Source organism: Cherax quadricarinatus, chromosome 18 (assembly GCF_038502225.1).
Source record: "Cherax quadricarinatus isolate ZL_2023a chromosome 18, ASM3850222v1, whole genome shotgun sequence".
Classification (NCBI taxonomy): Eukaryota; Metazoa; Arthropoda; class Malacostraca; order Decapoda; family Parastacidae; genus Cherax; species Cherax quadricarinatus.
Window position 1 is genome coordinate 15,026,755 of NC_091309.1, and position 23,176 is coordinate 15,049,930.

General features: G+C 39.6%; 1 protein-coding gene across 2 annotated transcripts; it reads left to right on the top strand.

The window, feature by feature from the left end:
• The first annotated feature begins 6,075 nt into the window (after nucleotides 1–6,075).
• Nucleotides 6,076–22,812, top strand: Aldh7A1 (aldehyde dehydrogenase 7 family member A1). Of its 2 annotated transcripts, none has more exons than XM_070086271.1 (9): nucleotides 6,076–6,346; nucleotides 8,553–8,660; nucleotides 10,006–10,114; nucleotides 10,684–10,901; nucleotides 11,899–12,114; nucleotides 17,039–17,218; nucleotides 17,513–17,672; nucleotides 20,247–20,476; nucleotides 22,269–22,812. In XM_070086271.1, the coding sequence occupies exons 1-9, from the start codon at nucleotides 6,149–6,151 to the stop codon at nucleotides 22,479–22,481; spliced, it is 1,632 nt and encodes a 543-aa protein (XP_069942372.1). In that variant the 5' UTR covers nucleotides 6,076–6,148; the 3' UTR covers nucleotides 22,482–22,812. The 2 variants fall into 2 exon arrangements, with proteins under 2 accessions (XP_069942372.1, XP_069942373.1); XM_070086272.1 differs by lacking the exon at nucleotides 6,076–6,346 and adding an exon at nucleotides 7,054–7,074 and having other exon boundaries at nucleotides 22,269–22,633.
• The last annotated feature ends 364 nt before the right edge of the window (nucleotides 22,813–23,176 follow it).

A 23,176-nucleotide genomic window follows, 5' to 3' on the forward strand; every position in this document is an offset into this window, starting at 1 on the left:
AAAACCATCCTATGTGATGCGGTATAAATAAGCCATCCTATGTGATTGATTATAAAAAATCATCCTCTGTGGAGTAGAATAGGAAATATAAAAAAAATCCAATGTGATGGAGCATAAAAAACCATCCTATGTGATGGAGGATAAAAACCATCCAATGTGATGGAGTATAAAAAACATCCTATGTGATGGAGGATAAAAACCATCCTATGTGATGGAGTATAAAAAACATCCTATGTGATGGAGGATAAAAACCATCCTATGTGATGGAGTATAAAAAAACATCCTATGTGATGGAGGATAAAAACCATCCAATGTGATGGAGTATAAAAAACATCCTATGTGATGGAGTATAAAAAACATCCTATGTGATGGAGGATAAAAACCATCCAATGTGATGGAGCATAAAAAAACATCCTATGTGATGGAGGATAAAAACCATCCAATGTGATGGAGTATAAAAAACATCCTATGTGATGGAGGATAAAAACCATCCTATGTGATGGAGTATAAAAAAACATCGTATGTGGTGGAGGATAAAAACCACCCAATGTGATAAAGTAGAATAGGAAAGTCGTCCACTGTGATGGAATATGACAGGAATCTGAATTCTGTTGACTTTTTCGTGTACTTTGCAACCCACTGACAAAATATACATGATACTGTGGTTATCTGGTAATAGATACTGTAACTTTTGTGTTATTTATCTGTAATACTCTTGGAGTGGAAGGAGAAGGTGGGATATGAGCTTATTAATGTAATAATAATAATAATAATAATAATAATAATAATAATAATAATAATAATAATAATAATAATAATAATAATAATAATAAGTGAATGATACAGCTATTACAGACCTAGCTGACATCCCTGGTATACTATATAGCCTCTGGTTATGCATAGCATTTCGGGCAATTTAGGTTAGTCGTGTCCCAGACGACTAACACCCAGATGACTGCTTTCCGCTAGGTGAATGGGAACAGCAGGTGTAAGAGAACATGCACAACGTTTCTTCCGTGCCGGGAATCGATCCCGGGCTCTCAGTGTGTTTCGCCGACCCAAGGATCGTAAAAGGACACAAGTGCAACTAATGTGACATTTTATTGTGGCAACGTTTCGCTCTCCAGGAGCTTTATCAAGCTTTATCAAGTAATGGCTTGATAAAGCTCCTGGAGAGTGAAACGTTGCCACAATAAAATGTCACATTAGTTGCACTTGTGTCCCTTTTCTTTACATATTGTCGGTAATTCTACCAACTTTATTACGACCCAAGGATCGTTCGTACCCGGGATTTCGTTAGATCAGTGGTATAATACTGAGCCGGTGAAGTACAGTGGCTGGAAGAAAGTAGTAATATAGGAAGAGGAAAGAGGTAAGAGGAAGAGTTAGTTTAATATGTTTATTGCACCCCATACCCATCCTGTGGGCGGTAGTCAAAAGATTACAGAGGTACATAATTGGTCCAGGGACTGGACTCCAAAGTTTTGATAGCTGAGCAAGTTACAGAGGTAATGAACTCACAATTTGGTAAGAGGAAGAGAAAGAGGAGTTTACCTAGAGTCGCTTTCGGAGGTCACCGCCTCTGCTGGCCTGATCGATCAAATTGTTAGTGCCCACCGCCCGCAGTCCAACGTAATCACCACAACCCGGTTGATCAGGAACTGTTTTGGGGATTCTGTAGGGTTTCCTCTTGAGGACAGCTAAGGGGTTGACTGGTAATCCCCTTTCTGTATGAAGGGAGGGCGTTGAGGAATCATAGTCCTTTTAACGCTTACTGAGTTCTCTCTCAGGGTATTCACATCCGCTCTGCTTTTCGTTGGAGGTATCCTGCATTGTCTGCCAAGCCTTTTGTGCTCACTGGTAGTAATTTAAGTGTGTAGGTTTGGGACCAATCCCTCCAGTATCTTCATGGAGTAGATAATAATAATAATAATAATAATAATAATAATAATTATAATAATAAACTTTTATTTGAACATGATACAAAGTTATGCAAGAAATTATAGTGGTTGGGTGTACATGCCAAAAGCCCCTTGTATGCAGGGCATTATGGGCAGGCTTAAAATTAACTTAAGATTGACTAAGCAATGATATATTCAGTTTACCTGGAGAGAGTTCCGGGGGTCACCGCCCCCGCGGCCCGGTCTGTGACCAGGCCTCCTGGTGGATCAGAGCCTGATCAACCAGGCTGTTACTGCTGGCTGCACGCAAACCAACGTACGAGCCACAGCCCGGCTGGTCAGGAACCGACTTTAGGTGCTTGTCCAGTGCCAGCTTGAAGACTGCCAGGGGTCTGTTGGTAATCCCCCTTATGTATGCTGGGAGGCAGTTGAACAGTCTCGGGCCCCTGACACTTATTGTATGGTCTCTTAACGTGCTAGTGACACCCCTGCTTTTCATTGGGGGGATGTTGCATCGTCTGCCAAGTCTTTTGCTTTCGTAGTGAGTGATTTTCGTGTGCAAGTTCGGTACTAGTCCCTCTAGGATTTTCCAGGTGTATATAATCATGTATCTCTCGCGCCTGCGTTCCAGGGAATACAGGTTTAGGAACCTCAAGCGCTCCCAGTAATTGAGGTGTTTTATCTCCGTTATGCGCGCCGTGAAGGTTCTCTGTACATTTTCTAGGTCAGCAATTTCACCTGCCTTGAAAGGTGCTGTTAGTGTGCAGCAATATTCCAGCCTAGATAGAACAAGTGACCTGAAGAGTGTCATCATGGGCTTGGCCTCCCTAGTTTTGAAGGTTCTCATTATCCATCCTGTCATTTTTCTAGCAGATGCGATTGATACAATGTTATGGTCCTTGAAGGTGAGATCCTCCGACATGATCACTCCCAGGTCTTTGACGTTGGTGTTTCGCTCTATTTTGTGGCCAGAATTTGTTTTGTACTCTGATGAAGATTTAATTTCCTCGTGTTTACCATATCTGAGTAATTGAAATTTCTCATCGTTGAACTTCATATTGTTTTCTGCAGCCCACTGAAAGATTTGGTTGATGTCCGCCTGGAGCCTTGCAGTGTCTGCAATGGAAGACACTGTCATGCAGATTCGGGTGTCATCTGCAAAGGAAGACACGGTGCTGTGGCTGACATCCTTGTCTATGTCGGATATGAGGATGAGGAACAAGAGCTAGTACTGTGCCTTGTGGAACAGAGCTTTTCACCGTAGCTGCCTCGGACTTTACTCTGTTGACTACTACTCTCTGTGTTCTGTTAGTGAGGAAATTATAGATCCATCGACCGACTTTTCCTGTTATTCCTTTAGCACGCATTTTGTGCGCTATTACGCCATGGTCACACTTGTCGAAGGCTTTTGCAAAGTCTGTATATATTACATCTGCATTCTTTTTGTCTTCTAGTGCATCTAGGACCTTGTCGTAGTGATCCAATAGTTGAGACAGACAGGAGCGACCTGTTCTAAACCCATGTCGCCCTAGGTTGTGTAACTGATGGGTTTCTAGATGGGTGGTGATCTTGCTTCTTAGGACCCTTTCAAAGATTTTTATGATATGGGATGTTAGTGCTATCGGCCTGTAGTTCTTTGCTGTTGCTTTACTGCCCCCTTTGTGGAGTGGGGCTATGTCTGTTGCTTTTAGTAACTGTGGGACGACCCCCGTTTCCATGCTCCCTCTCCATAGGATGGTAAAGGCTCGTTCTTGCAGTTCTTGATGAACACGGAGTTCCATGAGTCTGGCCCTGGGGCAGAGTGCATGGGCATGTCATTTATCGCCTGTTCGAAGTCATTTGGCGTCAGGATAACATCGGATAGGCTTGTGTTAACCAAATTCTGTGGCTCTCCCATAAAAAAATCATTTTGATCTATGACTCTCAGTCTGGTTAGCGGCTTGCTAAAAACTGAGTCATATTGGGACTTGAGTAGCTCACTCATTTCCTTGCTGTCATCTGTGTAGGACCCATCTTGTTTAAGTAGAGGCCCAATACTGGACGTTGTTCTCGACTTTGATTTGGCATAGGAGAAGAAATACTTTGGGTTTCTTTCGATTTCATTTATGGCTTTTAGCTCTTCCCGCGATTCCTGACTCCTAAACAAATTACAACATGAAGTACAAATGAGTATTTTAAACAATGAAATTTGAACATTTCAATTAAGAAGCATTATAGTTGTACAAATTTGTAGCATAATAATGTATAATATAACAAAATGATCATGAAGTATCTTTCTCTACTACGTTCTAATGAGTACGGTTCTAGGGACTTCAGGAGCTCCCAGTAGCTTAGGTACTTCATTGAGCTGTAAAGGTTCCTTGTACATTTGTCAGCTCAGCAATTTAGCCTGCCTTGAAGGGGAGGGTCGTTAGTACAGCAATACTCCACCCAAGAGAGAACGAGCGACCTGAAGAGTGTCAATATTTGCGTGGCATCCCTTGTTTTCCAGGTTCTAGCTATCCAACCTGACACTTTTTCTTACAGCTGTAATATAAAAACGTTGTTGTGCTCCTTGAAAGCGAGGTCTTCTGATATCAACACTCCCAGGTCTCTCACATTTGACTTATTTTCTATAGAGTAGTTTGAGTTTGTCTTGCACTCTGATCTTGTTTTTATTTCTTCATTCTTCCATGGCGTAATTGAAATTTATCTTCATTGAATATCATATTGTCAGTGGCCCGCTGGTAGACTTGGTTTATATTACCCTGCTTCACGGCTCGCTGTATCTTCTAAGGAGGAGGGAGGAGGAGGAGGAGGAAGAAGACGAAGGAGGAGGAGGGGAAGTGGAAGGGAAGGAGGAGGAGAAGAACTTTTCTCGGATTATTAATCTGAGAGTGTAAGTTATCCAGGATAACCCAAGTCAGCCAAGTAGTGTGACTTATTTCTAATTAAGTCCTGATTAGGTTCTTCCCTAGGATGCGACACACAACACTCAACTAAACTCCTAGGTATCTATATACTGTTAGATGACACAACTAAACCATACCACGGGTGGGGATAGAACCCGCGATCAGAGAGTCTTAAAACTCCAGACCGTCGCGTTAGCCACTGGAGTTTTGAGACTCTCTGATCGCGGGTTCTATCCCCACCCGTGGTATGGTTTGTTTGCAGTCGTGTCATTACGATTTCGTGAATCATGACACAACTCAAGGGGTTCGACCCCGAGTTTTCTTGGTTGAGCCAAAGCGCTAACCACTGCACAAAGGGGAACCGTATAGGAGAGTGATGGCTGGAATGGGAGGGGAGGGGAAAGTTGTGGTGGAAGGAAAGGATAAGGAAGAACAGTGTCTGAAAGAGAAAGGTGGGAAAAAGTGACGGAGGGGAGGGTGGGGTAATGATGACTGGGTGGGGAAAATAGTGACTGGGAGGGGAAGGACAGTGACTAAGTAGGGGATTGTTGGGAAGAATGACGTCTGAGAGGAAAAGGTGGGGAGAAGAGTGATAGGGAGGGAAATGTAAGGACACTAGTGACAGAGAGGGAAGAAGACGAAAGAATAATGACAGGTAGGGTAGAAAACGACAGAATAGTGACGGAGGGAAGTATGGGAAAGTGACAGAGAGGAGAATACGAGGAAGAATAGTGACAGGGAAGGGAGGACAGGGGAGAATAGTGACAGGGAGAGGAGGAGGAGGATAGGGAATAGTGACTGAAGAGAGGATAGGGAAGAATAGTGATTAGGTGGGGATTGTAGGGAAGAATGATGACTGTGGGGAAAGAATGACAGGGAGGGGAAAGCAAGGAGAATAGTGACATGGAGGGAAAAGTGAGGAGAATAGTGACATGGAGGGAAAAGTGAGGAGAATAGTGACATGGAGGGGATAAGACATGGGGAAGATAGAGAATAGTGAGGGGGAGTACATGGAATAGTGACAAGGAGGGAAGTACATGGAAGTGACAGGGAGGGGAGTATGGGAAAGAATAGTGGCAGAGGGGAGGAGAAAAAGTGACAGGGAGGAGATAGGGAAGAATTGTGGCTAGAAGAGAATAGGGAAGAACAATGACAGGGAGGGAGAGACAGGGGAGAATTGTGCTTGGGTGGGGAGAAGAGTTATCTTACCATGTCGGGGGGATTTTTGGGAAGACTGATGTAGAAGAGAGAACGGGGAAGAATGAGAGGGGAGGAGAGATGAATAGTGACAGGGAGTGGAGGACAGGGAAGAATAGTGTCTAGGTGAGGGAGAATTTTGTGTGTGGTGGGGAGCAGATGAGTTGGGAGGCAGTCATGGCTCCCCTCCTCACACGGTTACTTATCCGTGCTCCCGGCACCTCACTGCTCCTTGTCAGAGCCATGTCTTCCTCAGGGTTCCTCATAAACGACCCTAAGTATGCCTTTCTCAAGGAGCTGGGACTAGCAGAGAGCAACAAAGGCGTTTTCAACGGCAAGTGGTTTGCCAATGGAGAGGTGAGGAATCAAAATTTAATCAAATTATGTATATACTATATAGGAAGTAAATTTATCAGCTGTTGGATTTGTAATGTTCAGTAAGTTTATTTAGGTACAAGTACACATAAATACAGCTACACAAATAATCATATGTAGTAACGTGTAAATTACCTATGATAACCCAAAAAAGTCACTGATTTATTTGTTGAGATCCTTGACTTTTTTTTCCATTGGGGTGCATTGGTTATTTGCAGTGAGTGCTGGTATATTGACGTATATTCTTCATAATCATGGAAGTCTGATTTTTAGTCTCATTAGATATCACAAACTGTGGTGTTGTCAGTTATGTTAATAATGTGGGAGACAACACTTAGCTTGTAGCTTAATGTATTATTATTATAATAAAAAAGAAGCGCTAAGCCACAAGGGCTGTACAGCGTAGCGTAATGTAGAGTAAAACTGTAGTTAAAAATAGATTAGACAGAGCCGGGCGGATGAATATACCTTTTTTTTTTTTTTAAGGCATTATTAAACACTTATAAAATTCCAATCATATTAATGTTGGTATCATCAAGTAAACTAGTGCCACATGTCATAAAAAGTATAAACTCGTTACTTAAAACACTTGTGTTAAATGGCATGGCAACAGCTGGGTGGCACCTGAGTGGCTGGACCAGTGCCCAGCTCAGCAGTGATTGGCCAGCACTAAGGCGGGGCTCACGGTTATTTATTTTGCCTTAATGCTGGTAAATGGCTGTTTTTATTTATTTTATTTATTTATTAATTTGAAAATGATAGAGAAGTACAAAAGAATACAGTTAAATGCAGCATGCCAAAGCCACTTGAATGCATAACATTACGGGCAGGCTTAAAATTAACTTAAGATTAACTAAGCAATGAAGTATTCAGTGGTCCAAGTTGATCCAAGGAAATGGAACTACCCTCCCCTCCCTTGCCCCTCGTTACATCTGATTGCCACCTATTCCTTACGTGGGCATAATGACCTTGAAGCACTTACCACTTCCCCCTGAATTTAATCCTCCTTAACTTGTTTAATTCCCATAAGGTTAATAAACTGTCTTCGTACTCTTCACCTATATGTACTCACCTATATGGTTGTATGGTCGAGTCACAGCTCCTGGCCCCGCCCTCTTATGCTGTTGTGGGATACCCAAGTAAAGTTTTTTTTTATGATACCGAGGTCATACATTACGGCCACATACATAGTGTAATGGAAATAAGTCACATTTTCTGACTTTTTTGGGTTATACTAGGTAATTTACACCGTCTTTAAATGGGCTTCAGAAAACAATATGAAGTTCAGTGAAGACAAATTTCAGTTATTCCGCTATGGAAAACTTGAAATAAAAACTGAAAACTGGATCGGAGTATAAAACCAGTTTCAACCACACAATAGAGCGAAAAACTATTGTGAAAGAACTAGGAGTGATAATGTCAGAGAATCTCACTTTCAAAGATCACAACTATCACATCTGCTAGGAAAATGATAAGATGGATAATGAGAACCTTCAAAACTAGGAATGCCAAGCTCATAATTCTTTAAATCTCTTGTTATCTCTAGGCTGGAGTACTGCTGTACACTAAATGGCCCCTTTCAAGGCATGCGAAATTGCAGACCTGGAGAATATACAAAGAACTTTCACTGCATGTATAAGTACAATAAAATGCCTAAATAACTGGGAACAGTTGAAGTCCCTTGACCTATACTCCTTGGAATGCAGACGAGAAAGATACATGATAATAAACACTGAAAAATCCTAAGACTAGTCCCAAATCTACACACGAAAATCATTGGTTCTGAAAACAACTCAGGCGGTGCAACATCCCCCCCCCCATGAAAAGTAGGGGTGTCCTGAGTTCGCTAAGAGAACACAATAAGTGTCAGGGGCCCAAGATTATTCAGCTACCTCCCAGTATACATGGGGGGAAATTACCAATTACCATTTTGGTCCAGTTGTTATAATGTAAACAGTTGTGAGTTAGTTATGGCGAGGGGCACAGGTGTTTTTTGGGAGGGAAAGGGGAAGTGTGGAATGAGGGAAAGGTGTATAACTGTGGTGTGAGAGAAAGGAAGTTAGGTGGTGTGAGGGATGGGGTAAAGGAAGGTTAGTGTGGTGTGAGAGGTGGGGGGTACATGTATGTGAAAAGTGTATAAATTTTATGGATGAAATAAGAGTACAGTAATGATTTTTAATTTCTTCAGGTTGTGACATCAGTGTGCCCAGCCAATAAACGTCCCATTGCACAAGTTCAACAGGGCACAGTAGAGGACTTAGACTCTTGCATTAAAGCAGGACAAGAAGCATGGCAGGTACATAAAACTAAATTTCATGCTCCACCTGGAATATTGTGAGATATTATCTTGATTTAGGAGGGGCCTTATGCTAATGGATGTTAATTGGTATGTATCATGAATTCAATTTCCTAAAATATTTGGGATGTACACACATTGTCATTTACTGTATGTATGGAACAAGTTATGTTCAACTATTATTTTCCTACAAAGCAAACATTTTTCATAGCTGTACAGTTAGTCCTCATTTAACATTGTTTTGTTCAGTGTCGTTTCTTTATAAAGATGAGGGAAAAAAAAGAGTCCCAGCCAGGTCTGCTGTCTGTGTGGAGTTTGCATGTTCATTTTTGCTTTGCAAACATTTATTCCTTGATTTAACCCTGTTGCAGTGAGTGCTAAAGGTGCACTGTGCACCACTGATGTTTATATCAATTAGCCTATGGTAAAATTGATCTCATTATACATCGTTTCGCTTAGCCACAGTTTCTAAGAGCCTATCAACGATGTTAAGTGAGGATTTTCTGTACTGTATTTTGAAGCTGTTGTTTATTTTATCCTGTAAATAATGTCCTTAGGAGTGATGTATAGTAATTGTTTTGTTTCAGAGAAATTAAGTATGTACATAGACAAGTAGTACTCAGTGGGAACTTGGCTAATGAGTCAAAATTTTATTGGCTAGTGGTTACCTGATTAAAAAAATATTGTTCAATCTTGCTCCATGCTTTGATCTTAGTAAGTTTCATATCTCAGAAGAAACTGGCATCTTCCCTTTTAATGTCATCCCCTCTTATCTAGTCAGGGTGATGAAGATGAAGTTTGAGTTAGTAACCTGGAGTGTTAATAACCCAGGATAACCCAAGAAAGCTAATTACAGAATTGTCTAGTTTTGGTTGGTCTTCTTTCCCAGGATGTGACCCGCAACAGTTAGCTAACACCCAGGTACCCCACAGTACTTCCCGCTAGGTGAACTGGGGCAACAGGTATAAAGGAAACATGTCCGTTTTCACCTGCCCTAGGATCCAATCCGGGTCTTTCAGTTGTGAGCTAAAGGCACTACCACCAGACACTTCATATTAGGTTGTCTTCCCAAAATGCCTCGGCATGATAATGGATTTTTTTGTACCAATCAAATTATAAAGTGTAAACACACATTGTAACCCTTGCAAAGAAATAAAACCGGTCATTATTGTAGTTTTCTTGGTCCTAGAGGAATCTTCACTAGTAAGTAACTAAAGTAATTGTTAAAAGAAAAATATACTGATGATATGGGTCACCATATTGCATAGATAGCTTTAAGAAAATATGCACAGTATACTATATTAAAGAACTGTGCTGTCTATTTAACAAATTTTTTATTTTGTAGGTGTGGGCAGATATGCCAGCACCTGCAAGAGGCGAGATTGTTCGACAGATTGGTGAGGCATTACGGGAAAAGTTAGAGCCACTTGGCAAATTAGTGGCTTTGGAGATGGGTAGGTAATATACCTTGTCAAATTAGGGAGACAATGTTTATACTGTACTTTGTGTTGTACAATATTTTTATACCATATTTAAAATATAATATAAGTTGCATAGGTGCAACTAGGAGGCTGATGGTAAACACTTGGGAATACAATGCAGTGTTTAGGATAAGTGTAGGATAAGGTTTGCTGATAAAAAAGTAATTGGAAGTGAAGGGAGAGTGCCATTTTGATGTCTGATGGATTGAATCATTAAAAGAAAGTATACAAAATTAGCTTTAATGGTTTAAGAAGCACAAAACAACTGCTAGTATAAACTTGTTACATTCTGAATGACATGCATGGGTTTATCACTTTTTGTGACTATAATAATTACCATTATATAGTTATATGAATGAAGGAGGTAAGAGAATCATTGCAGGCATTAAAGAAGTAGGACAGGTATAGATGACATACTGATTGCAAAAAATGTTAAATGCAGTGAAGTTACGAATTAGACTGGCTACAGACCTGACGGGGGATACTGCCAGATAATTTGACGAGTCAGTATTGTATACTACAATTTTATGAAATTCTTTCAGGTAAAATAAAACCTGAGGGTATTGGAGAGGTTCAAGAGTATGTGGACATCTGCGACTTTGCTGTAGGTTTATCACGCATGGTTGGTGGCTCTGTGTTACCCTCTGAGCGAATTGGTCATGTTCTCCTGGAAAACTGGAATCCTCTTGGTGTAGTGGGTGTCATAACTGCTTTCAATTTCCCTGTTGCTGTTTATGGATGGAACAGTGCCATTGCCATGGTTAGTATTCAGTTATTGATACATAAGTTACTTTTAGACAAAATGTACATTTTTACAAGAAGTTGTATCTTGAGTTTTACTCAGTTAGCATATTTTAGTTTTTAACCATATGTATCCAGTGTGTTAAGTGTATAAATAATGTGGCTAATTAATTAAGAATTCTTTTTTACCACAGTGTTAATTTTTTACTATCTTGAATATTAGTGTAAACAGATTATGTACAATCTACAATACTATTTTATGCTATCTATCCTTTAACTACATTTCAAATGTATATGATTTTTTTTTTTTTCAAATTAAAATATACATGTACTGTATATAGTTGTTCGCTTACTATCAGCATACTGACTATTGGAATAGAGTAGCTCCACTATCCGACATCAGGAAGAAAGTGCCAAGGTAGGATAAAATGGATTGTTCAGCCATGTGAGTATCCTAAAGTTAGTCAAAATAAACTAGCATCTTAGTGGCTGGTTCAGAGGTCAGGTAGATTGTAAGTCCTGAGGTGAGACAAAAGCATTATCTAACCACAAGTTGTACACTGTTGGGTTCAGATAACAGGTGAGCCACTTGTATTCATTTCCATAAGTTTGCATAATTGACTTCAAGCTTGTGTTCAGTGATCATCAGAAGCCACACTGCATGAGATTGGATAGAATTATTGTTACATTGATGGGGGAGCATTAACTCCATAGGGGTTACACAGTGCCTGGGAGAATGGGAGGTATTCACATTTGATCTAAGGAAAGGGAGGGCAAGTCCAGTTCCTTGGATCAGTTGTCCCTCACTTGTATCCAGGAACCTCTGTTCAGACAAGATTAAATAAGGAGCTCACACTACCCTGTGATAGAAAGTAGAGTGGGCTTCCTAGGGAACCATCTTTGTCTCCTCTAAATGTTAAAGACGTCCTTAATGCAATAATATAAAACTGCTGAATCCATAATATTTTTATATACAATTCTTTTAAAAGCCACGTGTTTTTCACCTTTGTCCGAAGGTATGTGGAGATACATTGCTTTGGAAGGGTGCACCAAGTACACCTCTAGTGTCAGTAGCCACAACCAAGATTGTTGCATCCGTATTAGAAAAGAATAAACTCCCCGGGGCAGTGTCAACATTGTGCTGTGGTGGAGCAGACATTGGTGAATGTATTGCTAAAGATGAAAGGGTTCCTTTGGTCTCCTTCACTGGTTCCACTAAAGTTGGTAAACAGGTTAGTTATAAAATGAACTAATTTATTCAGAGCATAGATCATATTGACTTTCTAAGATTTTGTTTGCATAATTCTGATGCCATTGCATCCTTGATAATGGGCCAGTTTCATTTCCACTTAAGTATTTTCTTACTCTTCCTAAAAATTCTTGTAAAGTATACAGTATTCTAACATTCAGGTGTGTTGTCTAGCAAGTCTTGGTCCCTCATCACTCATCCCTCTACCACTGGTGTCGAGTAAGTCTTGGCCCCCTGTCACTCGTCCTTTTACCACCGGTGATCATTCTTGACTTTGAGACTATGCTATCACACTACATTCACCCTATTTAACAGTAATTTTTATCTGGAGTGAGAGATATGGGAGGAAGTGTAAAATAAATCCAGTGAGGAGCAGGGGTGCAGTGGGGACAATAGGGAAACACTATCAACATCCAGGGTCCCAGATTTTTCAACATCTTACCAGAAGATATCAGAAACACTGCTGGAACAAGTGTTGAAGCCTTCAAGTGGAAACTAGACAAGTATCTTCACCAGGTGCCAGATCAACCAGGCTGTGATGGATATGTGGGGCAGCGGGCCTCCAGCAGCAACGGCCTGGTTGACCAGGCGAGCACCAGATGAGCCTGGCCCATGGCCGGGCTCAGAGAGTAGATATACTTTAGAAATTCTTCAAAGATATATCAAAGGTATAATCACTGTACATCTTTTGTTTAGTTTAATAGGCATTATTTATAGACTGTTCAACTGAAGTTCCCTGTACATCATTTGCATGCTTTTGTCTTTTTTTCTTTTTTTTTTTCTTTTTAAAATAGGTCAGATCTTAATACTATTAGGAGTTGTATGTTTCTTATTCTCTGCAAATAATCCAATTATATAACCATTCGAGTTATGAAGAATCATTTATATGCACTTAGATTATGAATGAAACTTTCAAGTGGATCTTCAGTATAAAACTCCAAGCTACAGATAGATGAATGTACAGTAGGGCCCCGCTTTGTGGCATTTTGCTAATAGACATTTCAAATTATGACCGAAGCTTGTTATACGGCTCCCCCTCCTCCCACCTGACTCACTAATATGGCCTCTGCATGCCACTGTTTTACATCCTCTGTGAGCTCTGCATCTCTCCGTTGTCTAGAAACCTTCCAGAATTTCAAGTGTTGCAAAGTTATTGCATATTTTATATATCTTTCAACAAGTCAGCCATTTCCCACTGAGGCAGGGTGGCCCCCCCCCCCCAAAAAAAAAAAAAGTTTCTCTTTTCAAATTCAATAATGTATACAGAAGGGGTTACTAGCCCCTTCCTCCTGGCATTTTAGTCGACTCTTACGACACGCATGGCTTACGGAGGAAGAATTCTGTTCCACTTCCCAATGGAGAATATATTGTATCTTCTTTCAACACACCGGCCGTGTCCCACCGAGGCAGGATGGCCCAAAAGGAAAAACGAAGGTTTCTCCTTTTACATTTAATAATATATACAGGAGAAGAGGATATTAGCCCCTTGCTCCCGGCATTTTAGTCGCCTCTTACAACACGCATGGCTTATGGAGGAATAATTCTGTTCCACTTCCCCATGGAGAATATATTATATATACTCTGATAATTATACTGATGTGTACCTGCATCTAAATAAATTTGTGCTGCCATGCAGGTACAGTATGCATTAAAATCACTGAGTGTCTCGCTAGTCTTGATGCCATATTAATAAAAATTGCAGAGGTCAGTGGACGAATTTGGGAATGTGTGTAAAGGTAGAAAGTTGAAAGTGAACATAGAAAAGAGTAAAGTGATGAGAGTATCAAATGATTTAGATAAAGAAAAATTGGATATCAAATTGAGGAGGAGTAGTATGGAAGAAGTGATGTTTTCAGATATTTGGGAGTTGACGTATCAGAGGATGGATTTACGAAGGATAAGTTTAATCATAGAATTGATGAAGGAAAAAAAGGTGTGGTGCATTGAGGTATATGTGGAGGCAAAAAATGTTATCTATGGAGGCAAAGAAGGGAATGTATGAAAGTACAGTGGATCCCCGCTTAACGATCACCTCCAAATGCGACCAATTATGTAAGTGTATTTATGTAAGTGCGTTTGTACGTGTATGTTTGGGGGTCTGAAATGGACTAATCTACTTCACAATATTCCTTATGGGAACAAATTCGGTCAGTACTGGCACCTGAACATACTTCTGGAATGAAAAAATATCGTTAACCGGGGGTCCACTGTATAGTGGTACCAACACACTTATATGGGTGTGAAGCTTGGGTTGTAATTGCTGCAGCGAGGAGGTGGTTGGAGGTAGTGGAGATGTCCTGTCTAAGAGCAATGTGTGGTGCAAACATTATGCAGAAAATTCGGAGTGTGGAAATTAGGAGAAGGTGTGGAGTTAATAAAAGTGTTAGTCAGAGGGCTGAAGAGGGTTTGTTGAGGTGGTTTGGTCATTTAGAGAGAATGGATCAAATTAGATTGACATGGAGAGCGTATAAATCTGAAGGGGAAGGAAGGCGGGGTAGGGGTCGTCCTCGAAAAGATTGGAGGGAGGGGGCAAAGGAGGTGTTGTGGGCGAGGGGTTTGGACTTCCAGCAAGCGTGCGTGAGCGTGTTAGATAGGAGTGAATGGAGACAAATGGTATTGGGGACCTGACGATCTGTTGGAGTGTGAGCAGGGTAATATTTAGTGAAGGGATTCAGGGAAACCGGTTATTTTATATAACCGGAATTGAGTCCTGGAAATGGGAAGTACAATGCCTGCACTCTAAAGGAGGGGTTTGGGATATTGGCAGTTTGGAGAGATATATTGTGTATTTTTATAAGTATATACTTCTAAACTGTTGTATTCTGGGCACATCTTCAAAAACAGTGATTATGTGAGAGTGAGGTGAAATTGTTGAATGATGATGAAAGTATTTTCTTTTTGGGGATTTTCTTTCTCTTTGGGTCACCCTGCTTCGGTGGGAGACGGCCGACTTGTTAAAAAAAAAAGTAGTAATAATTGCTCTGGGGCACATTAAATGTCGTATATTATGTTAATATAAACATTTTCATTAATCCATCTATGATATTTTTTCAAAATTATATAAGAAACCTGATACATCCACAGTAGAATAAATTTGACATCAGTATGAAATGTGGTAGCCTGGCAGCTTGTTGGAATGACAGCAAGAATTACGTTTTCTCAAGTCCAACACCAGAGAAAATGTGTACACTAGTATTACTGAGGGTAACTGTAGAAAATTATTCCTTTCGTATGCCTTCATTTGTAGCTTATTATTTATTCTACTGCACTAACGTGAAGACAACTTGTACACAATGTAAATGTTTGTATTGCGGGGTAAATGCTTCACCAACTCGTGCATTATTATTATTATTATAATCAAAAAGAAGAGCTAAGCCACAAGGGCTATACAGCACCAACTCGTGCAAATGTACTTTTTTCTTTCAACAAACCAGCCGTATCCCACCGAGGCAGGGTGACCCAAAAAGAAAAACCAAAGTTTCTTTTTAAATTTAATAATTATATATGGGAGAAGTGGTTAATAGCCCCTTGTTTCCGGAATTTTAGTTGCCTCTTACAACACGCATGGCTTACCGAGGAAGAATTCTGTTCCACTTTCCCGTGAAGATAAGAGGAAATAAACAACAAGAACAAGAACTAGTAATAAAACAGAAGAAAACTCAGAGGGGTGTGTATATATGCTTGTACATGCATGTGTAGTGTGACCTAAGTAAGTAGAAGTAGCAAGACATACCTGAAATCTTGCACATTTATGAGAGAGAGAAAAGATACCTGCAGTCCTACCATCATGTAAAACAATTACAGGTTTCTGTTATACACTCGCTTGGCAGGACGGTAGTACCTCCCTGGGCGGTTGCTGTCGACCAACCTGCTTCCTAGGAGAAATGTACTTAAACGAACCAAAAGTAGACAGGTATTAATATGCGTTTTATCTGACCAAGTGACTCCCCTTACGCATTCGTCTGTTTCTCTACGTTCTTGGTATCCCTCATTTACTCGTTCTCTCTCATTTAGGATAGTATCTAAGGGTAGTTGTTAGAAATGATTAAATTCAGTGAAAAAGTTATGTCGATGGTAATAATAATAATAATCACTCTGGGGGACTTTAAATTTAAGTCATATATTTCATGTAGTTATGGTAGCTGGTGTGGGAGCTGCCACACCTGACTTCCTACAATAAATACTACTCGCCTCTTACCCTACATTAAGACTACAAATATTTTAAGGTGAGTAATGAATGAACTGTGTATTTATTTTACCTTTTATTGTTTTTTAATGCTTAGTTCTACTATTAACTTAATATATGTTTGTGTAAACTTATCCGGCATTCATAAGTGGATTATTATTATTATTATAATCAAAAAGAAGCGCTAAGCCACAAGGACTATACAGCTTGATAAGTGGAAAAAATGGCATTTCACCTTACGGCAATTTCCGCTTTTGGTGGTAGCCTGGAACGTAAAATGCTGTATAAGTGGGGCTCTACTGTATTAGACCAATTGAGCTGTTGCAGTGAAGTACAGGCACTCCTCACTTATCAACTGAGTTCTGTTCCATACTTCTTCCATTCTTTCCTCTTCTTCCTCTTCCAAGTGCTGCTGCGCTTCCAACTGTATTAAATCTTCGTTAGTTAGCTGTTCCTCGACACATTCCACTAATTCTTCAATATCTTTCACTTCAACCGACTGGTTGGAGAGCTGGTCATAAGTCTGCATGATCGTTAAACAGGTAGGTCGTTAAGTGAGGAATGTCTGTATGTCACTTTATACCTTAAAAAGCACTGGAAATGATAGTACATACTATATAACAATAGTCTGATCTCTTATGGGGGTGTGGAATTATTTGTAAAAATTTATATAGGGATTATTAAGATTTAATTAGTACATTACTTAAATTCTCATTCTAAGGTGGCATTGATGGTACAAGAACGTTTTGGTCGTCACTTGCTTGAACTCGGCGGGAATAATGCTATTATTGTGGATGAAGATGCTGATCCTGAGATGGTTGTGAGAGCAGCGCTGTTTGCATGTGTTGGTACTGCTGGACAGAGATGTACCACAACTCGGAGACTTATACTGCATGAGACTGTAAGTTGCATTGTGGGTCATTACAAAATAGCTTAAGACTTTATAGTGGTTGAGGACAGTTTTCTAATCAGTGTTAGTTGTGAAATTATTCCAGCCACAGTATTAATGCTTTTATTCATTTTGAAGAAAGCAGGACTGCTGGTTTTGAAAAAAGGGGATGTGGTTTCATAGCTTTAATAATGAAAATTTAAATTGAGTAAAGAATTTGGAACACTTATGGGTGGGGAAAGTAAGTTAGTTTGATTTGTGTATAATTTTTAATAAAAAAGTAAAATTAATGGTAAACTATTTCAGCTCTACGACACAGTAGTGGATCGTCTGGTCAAGGCATATGGCAGTTTCATGCCACGTATTGGAGATCCTTTAGAAGATGGTGTACTCTATGGACCTATGCATTCACAGCAAGGTGTTGATGGCTACCTAACAACCATTGAAGAAGCACAAGCTCTTGGAGGTATTTTGTTTATATTGTTACAGCCTATTTCTTATGAATTCATAATTGTAAGAACACGGGTATGCTTGTAGTGCCATCTTAAGAGTGATTTATCTTAAGTTGTTAGTTTCCAGTACCTCTTTGAGTACATTTCAGTTTTTTTAGTGTATCATTCGTATTTCCTGTATCCTTATTAAAACTTGCTTGTTTTTGTATCTTCTCTTTTTTCCTCTTATATTGAAATGAGGGTACTTATTTTCAGGGCTTTCAATTATCACTAATAATTTGCATTTCCTGACTCAAAAACTTTTTATTTTTTATTTTTGCACAGTACAGTACATGAAATTTGCTGACACTATAATACATGTGATTACACTGCTTTCTAATTTTGGTACTGCTGTTTTTTTTCTAGCACAAAGAAGGGTCTTCACAAATACGGTATCTCGTCCTTTTGTTTTCTGCCATTTATTACTTAGTGACAGATGTGTTCAGAAACATCCATTATACAGTATATAAATTAAAAAAAACATTAGATGTTTTTGTACTTAACCCTTTCACTGTTGAGACCTCTGATCACAAACTTCCTCTGTGTCGAAAAATTGAAAAAAAAAAAAAATACAGTAGTATACAGTGGACCCCCGCCTTACGATCAGCTCCCAACTCGACCAATTATGTAAGTGTATTTTTGTAAGTGCTTTTGTACGTGTATTTTTGGGGATCTGAAACGGACTAATCTAATTCACAATATTCCTTATGGGAACAAATTCGGTCTATAACGGCACCTGAACAGACTTCTGGAATGAAATAATATTGTAAGGCGGGGGTTAACTGTATTTTCTCCTACCAAAATCTTAAGAATATTTTTCTGGGATTTTAAAAGAAAAAAAAATTTTTGCGATTAGTATTTACCAAAACAGAGGTGTAAAATTGACGAAGTGAACCATTGACTGCAACATCAGCAACTGCCACTCACTCGGTAATATTATTTTTTACTTTTATTCTAATTTTTTCTTTTCAAATATTTTATTTTTTTCAAGTAACTTTTGTGGCCTGTGAGACCAATATAATACATAGTGTGTGTGTGCGCGTGCGTGTGTGCGTGCGTGCGTGGGTGTGTGCGTGTGAGTGCATGTGAGTGTGTACATGTGTGTGTGTAAATTCACCTAATTGTGGTTGCAGGGATCGAGGCTCAGCTCCTGGCCCTGCCTCTTCACTGAGTGCTACTAGGTCCTCTCTCTCCCTGCCCCATGAGCTTCTTCATACCTCATCTTAAAACTATGTATGGTTCCTGCCTCCACTACCTCACTTGCTAGGCTATTCCACTTCCTGACTACTCTGACTGAAGAAATACTTCCTAACATCCCTTTGACTCATCTGGGTCTTCAACTTCCAATTGTGACCCCTTGTTTCTGTGTCCCCTCTCTGGAACATCCTGTCTCTGTCCACCTTGTCTATTTCACACAGTATTTTGAATGTCGTTATCATGTCTCCACTAACCCTCCTGTCCTCCAGTGTCGTCAGGCCAATTTTCCTTAACCTTTCTTCATAGAACATTCCCCTTAGCTCTGGAGCTAACCTTTGCACTATCTCTAATTTCTTATGTGCTTGATAAAGTGTGGGTTCCAAAGAGGTGCTGTATACATCAGTATGGGCCTGACGTACACCGTGTACAGTGTTTTGAACGATTCTTTACTAAGGTATCTAAACGCTATTCTCAGGTTTGCCAGGTGCCCATATGCTGCAGCAGTTATCTGGTTGTGTGCTTCCAGAGACGTGTTCGATGTTATACTCGCCCTAAGATCTTTCTCCTTGAGCAAGGTTTGCAGTCTTTGGCCACCTAGCCTATACTCCGTCTGTGGTCTTCTTTGCCCTTCCTGATCTTCATGACTTTGCATTTGGCGGGGTTAAATTCGAGAAGCCAGTTGCTGGACCAGGTGTCCAGCCTGTCCAGGTCTCTTTGAAGTCCTACCTGATCCTCATCTGATTTAATTCTCCTCATTAACTTCACATCTGTGAACAGGGACACTTCTGAGTCTAACCCTTCCATCATGTCATTCACATGTACCAGAAATAGCACCAGTCCTAGGACCAACCCCTGTGGGACCCTGCTCATCACAGGTGCCCACTGTGGTAACTCATCATGTACCATGACTCGTTGTTGCCTCCCTGTCAGGTATTCTCTGACCCATTGCAGTGCCCTTCCTGTTATACGCACCTGATCCTCTAGCTTCTGCACCAATCTCCTGTGAGGAAGTGTGTCGAAGGCCTTCTTGCAGTCCAAGAAGATGCAATCGACCCACCCCTCTCTCTCTCGTGTCTTACTTCTGTTACTTAAAACTCCAGTAGGTGTGTGCGCGTGTGTGTGCGTGCGTGCGTGTGCGCGCATGCGTGTGCGCGCGTGCGTGTTCATGCGTGTGTGCATGTGTGTGTGCGTGCATGCACGCGCACATGTATGTACTCGCGTAATTGTGGTTTCAGGGGTCGAGACTCAGACTGTGTGCACGCACACATATACACATACACACAGTACTAATAAGCCTTCTATTAGGTTTTGCATATCTCTAATAGCTGCTTAGGTTAGTCTCTTCTTTTCAGGTAAAGTTTTGTTTGGTGGTAAAGTTCTTGACCGAGATGGTTACTACGTAGAGCCAACCATTATTACTGGCTTGCCTCACAACTCTCCTGTTGTTCAGAGAGAAACTTTTGCCCCCATTGTGTATGTTCTTAAGTGTACCTCGGTTGATGAAGGTATCAAATGGAACAATGAAGTGAAGCAGGGGCTCTCTTCGTCTCTCTTCACTCAAAATCTCGCTAATGTGTTTAAGGTATGTAAAATATTACTTTTATTTTTTCCCCCTTTTATAAGTTTGTTATATATTGTGTATGGGTATATAACTCTGCTAAAACTAGCAGATTGATACTTGTGGTATCCCATCTTCATTTTTTGGTATGCTCTTTTTCTCCTATTGGCCAGTGAAGATACAGTATCGAGTGTTCAGCCAGTTTTCATATTTTGGACCAAATATATACATGAGAGAGTTATTCTCAGACTGTTTATAGACTTGTTTTATTAAAAAAATTATTGGAGGCCACAACACTACAGCTGCATGCATTACGTTCTCGCCTCGCTTAACGGTGGGGGTTCCATTCCTAAGAGTAAGTTGGTAAGCAAATTGGTCATTAAGTGAGGAGCATAATAAATTAGTAGTGGGTTTATGTCAACCATCTCTAGATATTTTTTTAATGTCACCTTTGCACCATTTATAACATTTCTAGTATATTTTTAAACGATTATACAGTAGTGTACTGTATGCTGCAATAAACAGAATAGAGGAAATCTGCTCTAATATACACTACTTAGGTTGCATACTGGTTGGAGAGCTGGTTGTAAGTTCGTCGTCAGTAAATGAGTACATTGCTAAGTGTAGAGAGGCCGTATTCCCATTTTTGTCCGACATAAATTTTGAGTAACTTTTCTAATATTTTCTAGTCATATATGGTATATGATGGCTAGATATTTTAAAGTTTATCATATCTGATGACAGTGTTTATTCATAATTTAATGCTCTGCATTAGATTCCATGCATCTATCTGGCTTTCTGAATTCATCAGTCTTCTTGTACAGAGTTCATAGTTTTAGCTCTTTACAGTACTATATGTAATTCTTACATCATCTACAGTGTGCATATTTTTTTATTTCTTCAAATCTCGTACATAATGTAATTAAATGTTATCATAGCAAGTGCAGAGCCTTGCTGCTGGCATTTTTTTCCACAAACATTTTTTCTGTGTTCATTTTCCTTTTTTTTTAACAAGTCAGTTGTCTCCCACCGAGGCAGGGTGACCCAAAAAAGAAAGAAAATCCCCAAAAAGAAAATACTTTCATCATCATTCAACATTTTCACCTCACACACACATAATCACTGTTTTTGCAGAGATGCTCAGAACACAACAGCTTAGAAGCATATTTTCCTTTTATATCTCTTATTTTATATATTAGCTTTTTATAGATAACTGTCAAGCCTTTTTGAAAATCTAAGTACAGAAGTAGATAATGGCCATTTATTTTGTTGCAGAATAGTTTGTTTACATAGCTGTGTTATAACCCATCATCACACCTCGCTCTGCAAAACAAAAACCAAATAGTTATATAATTTTGCACTGTTGTTACTACATATTTGAGTATGCACTGAGTTTTTTAGACACACATACAGGAAAGTCCTCACAGCCACAAAAATGCATTCCAGAGCAAACTTAAAATAAGAAAAATTTACACTTAGCACAGCCCATTCTCCTGTAGACTCCCTTTATGAATGGGGGCACCACTTACCTGTGCACTTAATTTACCACCGGCTAAAATGGGCAAGACAGATTTCTGCTGCCATGCATCTTGCTTGTGTTTGTCACTTTTTTTCTTTTCTCATGATCTTTCTTTCATCTTATGTCAACATTTGGGTTCCAAATTACCTGTAGGTAACAAATGTGCATGTGAATGTATCGTGAATTTTTTTTACGAAGCCTGATTAGTTTAATCATGCATGGTAATGACGAGAAATAGGGCACTTCTATATACATCTTGTGTGATAAGCATAGTACTCATTTTTTTTCAATCAACAGTGGTTGGGACCTAAGGGTTCTGACTGTGGTATCATCAACATCAACATACCTACAAATGGTGCTGAAATAGGTGGTGCTTTTGGAGGAGAGAAGCACACTGGTGGAGGCCGAGAGAGTGGCTCCGACTCTTGGAAGCAGTACATGCGTCGCTCAACTTGTACCATCAACTACACCAAAAATCTTCCTCTTGCTCAGGGTATTAAGTTTGAGTAGCCCAGAGAACTCTTCAAACAGTGTTTGAAAGTTATGTGAGAATATTAAAAATACAGCTATGAAAGGTTACATATTAAATGTTTACAAAATTTTTATCAGAAATCATTGTGAAAAGGGAATGTTTAAAAATACTTATTGTAACAGTGTACCATGAAGCTTCTATTGATGTAGCTTCAAGTCTTTTATATGTAAAATATGATATTGTACAGTCTTGACCTCAATTATTGTTCAGAGTATTTTATATATTGAACTGTACAAGCTAATTTTCTACGTTTTTGTAAAATGCTTTTGTACCTACCAGTAATGAGATTCAATAAATTTGATAATTTAAGTTTTTTCTTAAAAATGCTTTGGTCAAACTGAAGGCATCACATGTGGGTATAAGTGAACATTTTTCTCTTAGCTTTCTTTCCCTGCCTAAGCTTACCATCAATCCTTTTGGCCTTCTCTACTCTTCTCTCCTTCAGTTGTGACTTGATAGTGGTCTTGAAACATCGTCATGAGGATCCACTCTCAAGTGCAGAATTTTGGTGATTTTAACCCTTTCAGGGTCCAAGGCCCAAATCTGGAGTCACGCACCAGTGTCCAAGAATTTTCAAAAAAAAAATTTGTTATTTTTTCTTATGAAATCATAGAGAATCTTTTTGTGAAGGTAATAAAACAAAAAGTACGAAATTTGGTGGAAAACTGACGAA

Coding starts and splice junctions, on each gene's coding strand:
- Aldh7A1 (XM_070086271.1), top strand. CDS start 6,149: ATGAGTTGGGAGGCAGTCATGGCTCCCCTCCTCACACGGTTACTTATC. Junction 10,902..11,898: donor GGAACAGTGCCATTGCCATG/GTTAGTATTCAG, acceptor CTTTGTCCGAAG/GTATGTGGAGATACATTGCT. Junction 17,673..20,246: donor AGAAGCACAAGCTCTTGGAG/GTATTTTGTTTA, acceptor TCTTCTTTTCAG/GTAAAGTTTTGTTTGGTGGT.